The 14,229-nt window shown below is 39.9% G+C and overlaps 1 protein-coding gene across 4 annotated transcripts in view; it reads right to left on the reverse strand.

The window, feature by feature from the left end:
- The window catches only part of psd2 (pleckstrin and Sec7 domain containing 2), a 59,476-nt gene that overhangs the window by 18,068 nt on the left and 27,179 nt on the right, over positions 1 to 14,229 (reverse strand). For all 4 annotated transcript variants that reach the window (XM_084133945.1, XM_084133948.1, XM_084133946.1 and 1 more), the window contains 2 exons: positions 243 to 437; positions 71 to 151 (listed from right to left, as the gene is read on the reverse strand). In XM_084133945.1, coding sequence (XP_083990071.1) covers positions 71 to 151; positions 243 to 437 — 276 coding nt within the window. The remainder of the gene's footprint in view (positions 1 to 70; positions 152 to 242; positions 438 to 14,229) is intronic.

The following is a 14,229-nucleotide window of genomic DNA, read 5'->3' on the forward strand; positions in this document are numbered from 1 at the left end:
AAGTATTTGTACTGTTTTAAATCAAGTCACAGACAATCTTGGTCGTATTTCATGGTTGAAATGTTCTCACCTCAGCGCTCTGTCTAATGACAACCCAGTGAAGTCAAAGAAGCTCAGGTACTCTGATGCCACCAACTGGCTGAATTCATTACTGCAGGAGAAACAGAAAGAGGGATTGTGGGTATGCGTTTCATTCTACTCCCTTTCCTATACAATACGCTCATTCATACACAAACACTCACTTCTTGCCCAGGTGTCGTGCCACGTCACAGCGCTTGAAGCCCTCCAGATAGAACAGTCGCTTGGCCAGTCGTTTGGCAGCATCTGTGTCGACACGGCAGCCATTAGCGAGAGTATCTGTGCTGCCCCTCTCCAGCGTGTCCACGCTGCCCAACTCAGAGTCCGAGTCGCACAGCACATCTGTGAGGTTGGCATCACTGTGGAGACAAACATGGAAAAGAAAAAAACATAAATTCCCAGATGAAAAATCAAATCAAATGAATGAACAACAATTCATTTTGTGATTCCAGAAGTTTCAAGAATTGTATGTTCTTCAATAAAATTGATGGAAAAAAAAGAAATATGGTTTAATTTACACTGATGAGCCAAAAAATTATAACCAGTCACAGGTAAAGCTAATATCGTGAACAAGGCCACATATTAAGGTCTGAGTGGATTGAATGACAAGCAAATGATCAGTTCTTGTAATCAACGTGTTGGATGCAGGAGAAATGGACAGGAATAAAGATCTGAGCGACTTTGACAAGGGCCAAATTGTTATGGCAAGGCGAACGGACCAGAGTATCTCTGTAATGGCAAGGTTTGTGTGTTGCTCCAGGTCAGCAGTGGTGAGAATTTACCAACAGTGGTTTGAGGAGGGAGAAACACAAACCGGCGACAGGGTATTGGACGCACAAGGCTCATTGATACACGAGGGCACTGAAGGCTATCCCGTCTATCCCAGCCAATAGAAGGGCTACTGTGGTATAAGTCACAAACTTTTAGTGATGGTTATGGGAGGAATGTGTCACAACACACAGTGCATCTGTACTGCGGATGGGGCTGAGTAGCAGCAGACCAATCAGAGCGCCTATGATGACCCCTGTCCACCATCTAAAACCTTTACAATGGTCACGCGAGCATCGGAACTGGAACTGGACCTCGGAGCAGTGGAAAAAGGTTCCTTAGTCCGATGAGTCACATGGACGGCAGTGTACGTGCATGTGTGCCATTTACATGGGGAAATGATGGCACCAGGATGCACTGTGGGACGACGACAAGTCAGTGGAGGGAGTGTGACGCTCTGAGCAATGTTCTGCTGGTAAACCCTGAGTCCAGCAATTCATGTGGACGTAAATTTGATACGTTCCACCTTCCTAAATATTATTACAGACCAGGTACACCCATTCATGACAATGGTGTTCCCTGGTGGAAGTGGCTCTATCTATAGCCGCTTTCCGACCGGAGGAACCTTTTCACAGTTCCTAGAACTATTGGCTAAAGTACCTAGATGTCGGCGTGTTCGCACCGCAGGAACTAGGAACGATTTTAGTTCTAGGAACTCGATTTGGAGGAACTAATTTAGGTCCTACTTCAGAGTAGGGTCTAAACCAGCACTATAGGAACTACCCGTGACGTTAATGTACGCTGATTGACTGAACGCACGCGGAACACCAGCACCCACCATTTTTGAAACAGCTAGAATGTAAACACACAATTTATAGCCTATATATTTACTCCAGAAACTAGATACAAACATGGAAAACAGTGATAGATGGGTCTCTAAACCTTTATGCTGAAGAGAAAATCCAACGCAACTTTGAGGGGAACAAGTCAAACATGATTATGTAGTTCTGCTCAGCTAGCAACACTGGACATCAACCACACGGCATAGGCTAATAACCTTTTTTTCATATACTGTCTACTTTCTATAACAGTTCTATCTAATAACATATTAAACAGTACTGTTAGACAGATCGCTAACTAATAAACACGGAGAATGCGAGCATTGTTTGCTCTGGCGTTCTCAGCGCCGCCAAAATAAAGGTCCGTCGTACCGTCAAAATAAAAGTCGCCGTGCTTGCGTCACTCCCTTACCCCTCCTACTAGTTCCTATGGCCACTTGGCCAGTGCGAACGCAAACAGCAAAACCGAGTTTGGGGGAGAGTAGTTCATAGAACTGTTTAGAAGTGGATAGTTCCTAGAACTAAGTTCCTATAACTACTTGGTCGGAAAGCGGCTTATAATGTACCCTGCCACACTGCACACATTGTTCAGGAATGGATTGAGGAACATGATGAAGAGTTTAAGGTGTTGATCTGGCCTCCAAACTCCCCAGATCTCAATCCAATTGAGTATCTGTAGGATGTGCTGGAACCACAAGTCTCCACCTCGCAATCTACAGGATTTGAAGGATCTGCTGCTAACAACTTAGTGCCAGAAACCACTGGACACCTTCAGGGCTCTTGTAGAGTCCATGCCTCGGCTGGTCAGTGGACAAACAGCATATTAGGCAGGTCATAATGTTTTGGCTCATCTGTGTGTATATATTAGGTCATTAGCTGGTCCAAGATGCTTTAAATGGTTAATTGACTAGCTGTTTAGACCAAGGTCAACATGCCAGACCATCTTGGTTGAGCTGATGAGATAGTGGACCATATTGGTTTTGATCTGCTTTTTGTCCATCAGATTTGTTACACTAGTGTTTATCCTAAATCCTAAAAGAGATGATCTAATCCTCAAATACAAAAAGCATCATACACGTGTACATTAGTGTTCAAATTTATGCTATTGAAGTAAGAACCTAATCCAAGCCCATTACAATCCTCCTGCAATTCATGCCACTGAATTAGCATTTAGCTCATGGGTAGCAAAGAGCATCTTGAGAGAAACACAATCTTTTTTTCCAGCCGAGAAACAGCACATCTAATTCAACTAATTAAAATCTTGATGTGTACAATTACTGCAACTGAGGCAATGGCTCATTAGGATATTCTTTAAATGAATCTGTAATTTGGGATGAGGAGTTTTCGCGTCGGCTGCTGTCCCCCAGAGATGACAGGACCTGAGTGAGCCAGGCAAGCCATTACTGAAGTGACAGACGCCAAGCTTTACATATGATTTATTTATGAACTTCTGTCTGGTTATGGTACACAGCTCAATGTGCATAAGCAAATGTGCATTATGGGGTTTCATTGTAATCATAAACGTATAGGGGATGTGCAAAACTGCGTATTTTCATTGGGTTGCTGGAATAAAAACTATAATTTAGGCTTTTGGGTTCACCAGACCCTGATCGGACGTGTTTCTTATGGGACATTTATATAACATGCATTTTTCTGGTTAAAAATATCTAGACTCTGCGCAACATAATGGAACAGAATTCATCCTGAGACTTTTAAAAGCTGGGTTATTTATAACTTGACACTTTGACTTAAAAAAAATAGAGACACGACCGGGCAAAAGACTTGCAAAATGTGTGTGGTGGTAGTGGCAGCGCTTTAAAGGGGATGAACTTAAATGCACAATGTCTCTGAGTGTGTTTTAAAATGCAAACGCTGCTCGCTTAAAGAACAAAAAATGACTAGTCGACCATTGTGGCTAAAATACACAATCTAAAGAAATTAATAATTTATTCAGAAAGGACACATTCAATCTATCAAATGTGTCAGTAAAGTCATTTATGTTAAAAAAGATTTCTATTTCAAATAAATGCTCTTCTTTTTGAAAACTGAACCTTATAAAACAATTATGATTTCCACAAAAATATCAACACTGATGATAATCAGAAATATTTCTTGAGCAGCAAATCAGCATATTAGATTTATTTCTGAAAGATCATGTAACACTGAAGACTGGAGTAATGATGCTAAAAACATTCAGCTTTGCCATCTTAGGAATACATTTTAAAATTTGTTAAAATAGAAAACATACTTTGAATTGTAATAATATTTCACCATATTACAGTTTTACTGACTCGATCAAATAAATGCATGCTTGGTGAGCCCCTAAACTTTTGAATAGTGCAAAAAAATGATTGCATCATCACTCTGATAGCAGACATGAAGAGAAACATACTGCAAATACAGATGGCGTATGCTTACTGGACAGCAGTTTGCTCGATGCGTGTCTGTCCACTGCCTTCTGAATAAATTATGGCTGTCATTTTCATTGTGGACGAGTCAAATATTTTTTGCATAATTTAATTAGCACAATTGCATTAGCTCCAAACTCGATAAGGAACGTTAATGTGTTGGTTGCCATGGCGCCAGCAGAACCCGGTGTTCCGGGAGAGAGAAAGAGGGTGTAATTTGTGTCCCTCCCAAGCAGATGGCCCCTTCATCAGCATTACCCACAATGCCCTAGAAAAAAAGCCCCGACAAATCTCACATAGCACAGAGCGAACAGTCACGCAGGCAGGGTTGCACAGGGTAAGTACTGTAATTCTAGGTGAGGAATAAAGTAACAGGCGCACTACATCATGAGCAGTAGTTTAGAGTGATAACTGATTCCTGATTTCATTCAGAGACCACAAAGGCATTTCAGTACGGCCGAATTAACCAGGTCTGGAGCAGTTCAAAGAGAAAGTGACTTGGATCTGCGAGGGATCCCGAATGAATTTCTGAGCCCTTTTCCTCTCCCTGGATGTATACAGTTCTTGGAGGGTGAGCAGGGGAGCACCAGTAATCCTCTCAGCAGTCCGAACCGTCCATCTGATGTCTGATTTTGCAGCTAAGCCAAACGAGACAGTAATGGATGTGCAGAGGACAGACTTAATGACTTCAGAGTAGAACTGCATCAGCAGCACCTGTGCACCTTCAGCTGGCGAAGCAAGTTCAACCTCTGCTGGGCCTTTTTTCCTTAAAGTCCACAGTCATCTCCACTGTTTTGAGTGTGTTCAGCTCCATGTTATGAATGCACCAGACAGCCAGCTGTTCAACCTCTTGCCTATATGCAGACTCTTCACTATTGTGTATGAGGCCGATGACTGTGGTCAGTGTGGACTGTCGTCTGCAAACTTCAGGAGTTTGACAGAAGGGTCTTTTGTAGTGCAGTTGTTCATGTACGTGGAGAAGAGCAGTGGGGAGAGCACACATCCCTGGGATGACGTGCTGGGATGATGGTGTTGAAGGCCGAGCTGAAGTCCACAAAAAGGATTGCATAAGTCCCTGGTTTTCATTTGTCCCATGTTGACCGCATCATCCACTGAACTGTTCAAGCCTGTTGCAGGTCTTTTAAAGTGAAATCCGCTATGTAGAAGCAACAAAAGCTATAGAAGAACTTACAGAAACTGCTCGATAAGCAAACTGCAGGGGGTCCTGTGATGTCCTTCAGGGAGACCAACACCAGTCTTTCAAATGACTTCATGACCACAGATGTGAGAGCGACAGGTCTGTAGTCATTAAGTCCAGTGATTTGGGTTTTTTTGGGATGGGGATCATGGTTGAGCGTTTGAAGCAGAAAGGGACTTCGCACAGCTCCTTTCCTGCTTCAAATGCTCCACCATCATCCCCATTCAAAAAAACATCCCCCAATAAAAAAGATAATTGATCATTTAGTGGAAAATCTTAGTACACTAAAAATCATACTAGTAAATAAAACAAATAGTTACTGGTAAGTTTTGAGAAATGGGCTTAAAAACACGGAAGAATAAGAAATGGCTGGGGGTACACTCTTAAAAAAGAAAGGCTCTTTATTGCATAAATGGTTCCATGAAGAACCTTTAAAATCTATGTAACCTTTTCAGTGCACAAAAGATTCTTTTCAGTGGAAAAAGGGTTCTTTAGAATGTTCTCCATAAGAATAAAAAGGTTTCTTTTAAGATCTGTTAACTGGAAGGTTCTTTAAAGAACCAAAAATGGTTCTTTAATGGCATCACTGCAAAAACCTCCTTTTGGAACCTTTCTTTTTAAGTGTACACACATGGTATCTGCTAAATTATTGATCACATGATTGATTGATCTGTGCTGTTAAATTTATCCATCAGTAAAGTATGAAGATATGAGGAAAGATCATCTGAGTTCAGGTTTTACAATCGTCTCCTTCCCTCTTCCTGTGAGTCAAAACACTAACTGAATCATCACAAATATGACTCACACCTACTGTATGTGAGCACCGGCGTCTGCTCAGAGACAGGTGTGAATTAAATCGGCAGACTCTCATGACTGCTTCAACGCTCCTGACATACACTTTCAGCAATCAGGTGTCAAAACAGCTGGCCGTTTGTATTTTAGTCCTGTGTACATAATGGCTGAACAAACCCCATCGGAAAGCAATACGTCTCCATCTGCCACAGGACCGCTGTGATCAATAATAATGATAGATTGCACAGTTATAGAATTATTGATTTTTTAAAAGAACTTAAGTATTGCCAATGACGTATAAGATTACAGGGGCAGATGAGCTATCATAGCTAACATGAAAATAAATGTTTGTATGACATTTAAGTAAATAATTTACTTTTAATTAAAAAAAAAATACTTGGAAATGGTTGGAAAATGGTAATGATTAAGTACCAGTGTATATGTGACATTGGTGGCTAAGACGGAATATATCAAAGTACCACAACATTTCATCCGATTTCATCAGTGTACCACCAGAGCATTCTGTAAGGGTTTTTCAATTCCTAGACACTACAAAGAACTTCCACATTTCGCTAGTTAAAAATAAATGACAGCCTGATGCCCTGCTAACACCAGCTCTACACATTATAAGTGACCATGGCAGGGCTTAATGTGGCAGCACTGATATACAGTGATCCTACAGGAACCCAGCAGCCGTGTCTCTGTATGGACCTGTGTGGCTGCTGAGCCAGGCAGGAGATTAAACATGAGACTGCTTGTCTATGACTCACATGCCAGCGTCTCTCTCTCTCTACCCGCTCTGATGCGCCGGAGAAGGTGTGTTGGACGACCAGAGTGAGGTGTGAAGGAGTTGCTGCCTCCTTGTCAGTCAGCCAAAAACACAAATTGCCCTTTATATGTGTTCTCTAACTGAAATACATTAAACCAGCATGTTTGGACAGAAATGCATCACTCATCAGAACGTACAATGAAAACATTTTGGTTACAAAGGGATTTAGGTTACCAAACAATCTCTCACACTATAAGGACCCTCAGGCTATGTATTTATCGAAAACCATTAGATGATGAAGGAGATGAGAGTTTAATATCTACGTTTGGGGGAGACCGGGACTAGTTGTTGTCACACAGGGAATGCTTTTTATTATCAGTGGTTTTGTTTGTCGGCATCAAATATCTAGCTCAAAACTGCTTTAAATTGCAATACTATGTGTCAGTTCTTTCCTCTATAAACTAAAAGTCCAATATCATCATATTTTTACATAAGTTGTACAAGTGTACAATAAAACCACACTGGCATACATTCAGACAGACTCAACTATAATAAAGGCATGTACAAAATGTCTGTCCCATAAATCGCAGGTTAAGGCAGGTCATCACATTTTTATTCTGACAAGTTGTTACAGGTTTTACAAGTTGAAATGTTAAGCAAATTATTCATTATAATATTTTTTTACCAAAACAATACTGATGTAGGTCAATTTGTATGGTCAAATCCTAATTTTTAGCAATTGTTTTACCATTGTTGTTGAAAAACCTCTAATATAGGCTAATGGCAGGTCCCACAAGTGAGGCATCTTGTCACAAAAAGTCAACATGTTAAATGAACTGTTCTTTTTTCCTGGACAATAATTGTTGAGATGTTGGTGAAAATGGAAAACTGACTTAAAAAAAAACCTACACTGAGAAATACTGACTAAATACCGAGTAAAAATATGTAACAACTAGTCCCCCGGTCACCAAATATATTGCAAGTGTGCCATATAGCCAGAGAAAAAACAACCATCAGATGTATCCACAAAAGACCAAAGGGCAAGATGTCCCAAACCAGAAAACTGTATAAAGTCCAAACACAGTCCCAAAGTCTCTGTGTAGGCCTATATAGATTACATAATTAAAGAAAAGCCCAGGACTTTAACTTCAGTAGGCTACCGTCAATAAATACTCATTTATCAGACCAAGAAGAATACAACTTCCACTTCATGACAGAAGTTAAGAGGACGTTCATAAGTCTGTTGCAGGTCTTTTACAGTGAAATCCGCTATGTAGAAGTAACAAAAGCTAGAGAAGAACTTACAGAAGTCCCAGAAGAAAGTCGAAATGCACCTCATATTCATCTTTCCACATCTTTCACTGGAGATCAGGCATCAATCCCGCGCGGAGCGAGAAAAATCCCTTCAACTCCATTCGCCTTCGGGCGCTTTGCGCATTGAGTAATCAGGTTTTTCCCAAATGGAAAAAGATTTCGACGCAGCTGCTGCTAAAAGGGGCGTTCTGGAGACGTGGGTCGCCGCATGCCGTTTTTATTCTTCGATAAATAAAGGTTTTGACGCGACTAATTCAAAGTGAATCTGCGTGCGCGTTTGGCTCCGGCGTAAACGGCTTCCCAGTGTGAAGTTCCTCAAAGTCGGACACAAGGGAAGGGGGCGGAGAGAGTCGCTCTGGATGGATTGAATTACTCAATGAGTCCTGCCCGAGCCACATTTCCATATTTCCGATGCTGAAGTAGTGATCTGGACCCGAGCCCGGGAGCACCAGGCCGCGAACGCGAGCGCGTCTATTATTAGAGTTCTGCCTCTCTTCATCCCTCACGCTCACTGATGGCAAAATGTTAACATGTATTCTTCAAAACATAACAAAAAGCAACAAAAACGAATAAAATAATAATAATAATAACAAATAGTTTCATACAAGAAATATTACAACAGTTATAGCAGCCATATACTCGGAACAATATTATTCTTCATTTGACTGCATGGCTTATAATGATCAATTAAAATGGCAACTTTGTTACAGAAATCTGACTAGTAGAAGTTCAAAACTATTTGCAACTTATAACAAATAAATAGGCCTACTAGTCAGAAGCAAATCGTTTTTTCAAAATTTGCGATTTGTTACTACACTGACTAAAAAACAAGTAGGCTATACTCAAATGGTAGCTAAATAACTCATAAACTTTAAAAACAGTTTTGAAAAATACATTTTAAAGCAGTTTGGCATGCTGAGAGATCCCTGTTAGTTTACTTGGAAACTAAATTATGAATGTACTCCAGAGACTAACTTAAACACATGAAAAATATAAATTATTCCAAGTCAAAAACATACCAAAGCACACAGATCACAACAAACTGGATCATGCAATGTGCAACAACATTTCCATAAAGCAGTGACTAACATTCAGACTGGCAGAATGGATACAGATAACGTCCAACACACTCACACACAGACCACTTTATGACAAAATGCTCCTCCATCCGTAACCCTTTTTATCTTTTCAAATTTGCAGTTATCTCTTGAAGATCAGGATGTGAGGCCAAGCGCTGATGTATGAGACAGTAAAGGGCCTTGTTAGTGTGTGTGAGTGTAGTCTGCTATCTGTGGTATTGGCATGCTTCAGTAACCTGCAGTCACAACATGTTTGTCCCCTCATCAACAAACATCAGATCATTCAGCTGAATGACCATCATAATTGTTTACAATGATCATCACAGCTGACGCCGGGCCACCATCAAAACTAATAATCATCCTTCTCTCGTTCACTCCGTCTCTCTAAACTTGATAACTAAAGGGCACATATTAGCTCCCGATTCAGAATCTTCACTCTTTATTTCTCGGTACCTTTTAACCTAAATAGCTTTCTATGAGTAAACTAAATGCATTTTAATTTCTATACATTTTTGGATCACTTAGGCTACTTATCTTACCTCACCTTTTGAAACTTGGCGGTATATGCAAATATTTCTGGCTCTCTTTTATCACACACACACAAGGCTACTTATCTTACCTCACCTTTTGAAATTTGGTGGTATATGCAAATATTTCTGGCTCTTTTATCACACACAACACACACACACACACACACACACACACACACACACACACACATACACGCGTGCGCGCACGCACACACTTATAAACTTTTATGTTAGGTGCGATTAATCACGATTCCTCGACTTCATAGCACTAATAATTATTTATTACAATTTTTAATTCGCTTTATAGTCATTTTTTGTTTTAATTTTTGTTTAAGTTTTAGTAATTTTGTTATGTGCATTTGCCATTTTTACTATTTTCTATATAGCTTACATTCATTTTTATTTCAAAACGTCTAATTCTTATTTAAGTTTTCTTAATCTAATATTTATATTTGATTTTAGCTTTATTTCAACTACTGAAAATGATTTTTAATAGTTTTCATTTTACTTGGCAATAACAACACCGACTGTTTAGACTATAGGATTTATTATTTCTTCCCGTCACAAGGTATTATGGCTGCCAACTTGAAAAAGAACAATAAATATTCATGACATGCACATGGCTTTTTTCCATTTCATAGCCAAACATAATGGCATCTGAAACAGTTATGATCACGATTCCTCTGACTTTAATGGGAAGGAAATGAAGAGACTGGACCTATTGAAAGCTCACTGGAATACCCCTGATCTAAACTACAATTTACTATAGCATTCATAATCCTTCCCAGGGCACTTAAAAGCTCCAAAACGACAAAAAAGCATATCATAAAAGTCATTCATATGACTTGTGCAAGAGCCTTCAGAAGCCATACGATAGTTTTGTGTAAGAAAAAGACTAAAATTTAAGTAATGCACTGGAAATCAAGACATCTGCTGTAGTACATTTATAAATGTGTGGAGCCATGTGTCTTTTTTTAAAGCTTGACAGCCCCAGTCCTCATTTTCTCTCATTATAATTAATAGAAGGATATTATTTTAAAAAAAACACCTTTTGTGCTGCACAGAAGAAAGTAAGTCTTCTAGGGACGTCGTATGGAACAACAAGAGAGTGATAAATGATGACATTTTTATATTTGTCTGATCTATTCCTTTATACATTTCTTCTCCATTCTTGCAGTCACTTTAAGCTGCTGAGCAACTCACAGCAGTACTGAAGTGTCAGACAGAGACATGATGAAGCTAAATATAGACTGGGTTTAAACCCAGTAAAGACAGACTTCTCTGTGAGACAGACCTGCGAGGATTTAACAGCATGGCACAGTGCGAATGACAAAGACCCCTCATGATTTATTCTGACACGCATATGTGTGGACACACATACACACACATCCTTAGTAATAACATTTTCTCTCTCTCCCTATCATCCGTTGCTGATGTCTCCACGGCACAAGAGATTATTCTCTCTACGGATGAGCTTTACTTCTGCACTTCTAATAGCTCAGCAGAGTCTCACAGTCAGCTCAGTTTCATCTCAACTCATCTGTGCTCCGGGAGCTTTGCAGTTCTGCTAGCAGGTCTACACGTGGAGCTGAAGAGGCTTTCTGCTCTAGCCAGCTCTTTCCTAGCTCGCAAGCTATCTGACCCGCAGAGGTTTTATGACTTATGCTCCATAAAGTTTGCAGCTGAGAGAAGTAATAGATTTATATTCTGCTAATGCTGAAATGGTCAATGATTATTGAAAAGATTGCTGCCTACTACCTACAAAGCAAAATAAATAAAATGGAAATAAGGAATATAATAATTCATTTATTGAGGTTTATACTTTAGGTCAACATGAAACCGCAACACACCTTACTTAGCCCAATTCGTTCCAAAGGAGGACCATTATTGCATTTCGATACAGTGTTATGAAGACAAATATTTTTTATTTGAAATAATTTGCACCAATAAATTGTGCCGAATAAGACCAGGAACATGCATTAACAAATAAACAGGGTCCATTTTGATTTCATGTTGACTGTAAGACAAGTTAAAAATAATTTTTATAACATAATTTTAAAATATATTATAAAACATGACAAATTTTGCAGATTAAAAGTACATTTTGTCCATTAATATATACACTCACCAGCCACTTTATTGGGTATACCTTGCTAGTACTGGGTTGGATTCTTACTGGCATATATTCAACAAGGTGATGGAAACATTCCTCAGAGATTTTGGTCCATATTGTCATGATAGCATCAGTTGCAGATTTGTCGGCTGCACAACCATGATGTGAATCTCCCGTTCCACCACATCCCAAAGCTGCTCGGACTGAGATCTGTGACTGTGGAGGCCATTTGAGTTTAGTGAAGTCATTGTAATGTTCAAGAAACCAGTTTAAGATGATTTGAGCTTTGTGACATGGTCCCCCTGCTGGATGTAGACATCAGAAGATGCGTACGCTGTGATCATAAAGGGATGGACATGGTCAGCAACAATACTGGTGTTTAAATGATGCTCAATTGGTACTAAGGGCCTCAAAGTGTGCCAAGAAAATATCTCCACACCATTACACCACCAGCAGCCTGAACCGTTGATACAAGGCAGGATGAATCCATCCATTCATGTTGTTTACGCCAAATTCTGACCCTGCCATCTGAATGTCACAGCAGAAACCACGCTCAACAGACCAGGCAATGTTTTTCCAATCATCTATTGTCCAGTTTTGGTGAGCCCGTGTGTGTTCTTCTGCTGCTGTTGTTCATCTGCTTCAAGGTTTGACATGTTGAGCGTTCAGAGATGCTCTTCTGCAGACCTCGGTTGTAACGAGTGGTTATTTGAGTTACTGTTGCCAATCTATCAGCTGAACATTTTGCATTTTCAGCTACACATGCATTTTCACCCACAGAACTGTCGCTCTCCGGATATTTTTCTCTTTTTCGGACCATTCTCTGTAAACCCTAGAGATGGTTACGCGTGAAAATCCCAGTGGATCAGCAGTTTCTGAAATACTCATACCAGCCCATCTGGCATCAACAACCATGCCACTTTCAAAGTCACTTATATCACCTTTCGTCCCGATTCTGATGCTCAGTTTGAACTTCAGCGGATCGTCTTGACCATGTCTAAATGCCTAAATGTACTGAGGTGCTGCCATGTGATTGGCTGATTAAATTTGCGAGCAGTTGAAGAGGTGTAATAAAGTGGCTGGTGAGTGTGTGTGTGTGTGGATGAATAAGTCTTAATTTGTTACATTAATAAATAAATAAATAAATATCTTATGCACTTTCACTTCTTAGGTAATTTTTTCCTGTTTGGGTGTTTAGATACTGGAAAACAAGACAAAGTTAGTGATTAAGAAAGCGATTTTTGCAGTGTATGGATTACAACTTAGCTTGATATTTCAACAATAGCAGATCTATATTTCATGCTGGCTAAAGGCAAATTTCAGAAAGTGTATAACAGTCAGAGTACAAACGAAATTATCAAGGAATGGTCAATACCTGCAAGAGTAATTGAGTAAATAATATTGATTTCACACAAGCAGAATACCTAAAGAAAAGGGCTGTGCGGTTGGAGAAAAACAAAGGATTTCAACAGTAATCCTTTCTCTTTGTTGTATGAAAGTATGCAAGAGTGTGTGTGTTTGTGCAATGTGAGAGAGAGAGAGAGAGAGAGAGAGAGAGAGAGAGATTTTGTGTGTGTGTGTGTGTGTGCAGCTCTCCTGCATCCTGTAGGGATAATCATCAGCTAGACAGCACTCACCCGCTGCTCCTACACACACAACCAGGATGGAGCGGAACCAGACAGGAAGTTTGTTTGTGTGTGTGTGTGTGTGTGTGTATGTGTGTATGTGTGACAGCGAAAGATAAAGAAGGAGATTATGAGTGTCTGATAAAGAAGTAATAAATGAGCTTTAGAAAGGCGTGGGGGTGGTGAAAGAGGCAGGGTCGGGACTCGATTGTTTCTGTGCGTATGTCACCAAATGGGTGAAAAACACAAACTGAAGGATTTGTGGACTCACTTGCATTTCCTCTCCAGTGCACTCTAAGCATTATCCTAGTTTTAGGGGCAAACAGGGTTTTTCATGAAAAAAAATACTAATCTAACATGAATATAGTTTAAAGACTATATCAAATTCAAAGTTTTACGGCTTTTAGTCAACAACGAGTTTTAATCATCTGTACATATTCAGGATTAGAAGGGCTGAATAAAATTATTTAAGAATTGAAAACTCAGTTGAAAAATCAGTTGACTGCTAATCTGAATATTAAGGTGGACATGTGCCCTTTAATGTCTATGGTGGTTATGGTCACGGTAGTCTCGTGTAGACTGATGGCAGAAAGTCTGGACTCCATAGCAGCCAAAGACCACCCAGAGGCCGTCTGACCGACATGTAAAGCAACCAATCACTAGTTTTGTTCTGTGTCATGTTTAGGGTAGGGGTGTGAAAATGTAAAGTCAATGTC

The sequence above is a fragment of the Abramis brama genome (assembly GCF_963993115.1).
Source record: "Abramis brama genome assembly, chromosome: 13".
NCBI lineage: Eukaryota > Metazoa > Chordata > Actinopteri > Cypriniformes > Leuciscidae > Abramis > Abramis brama.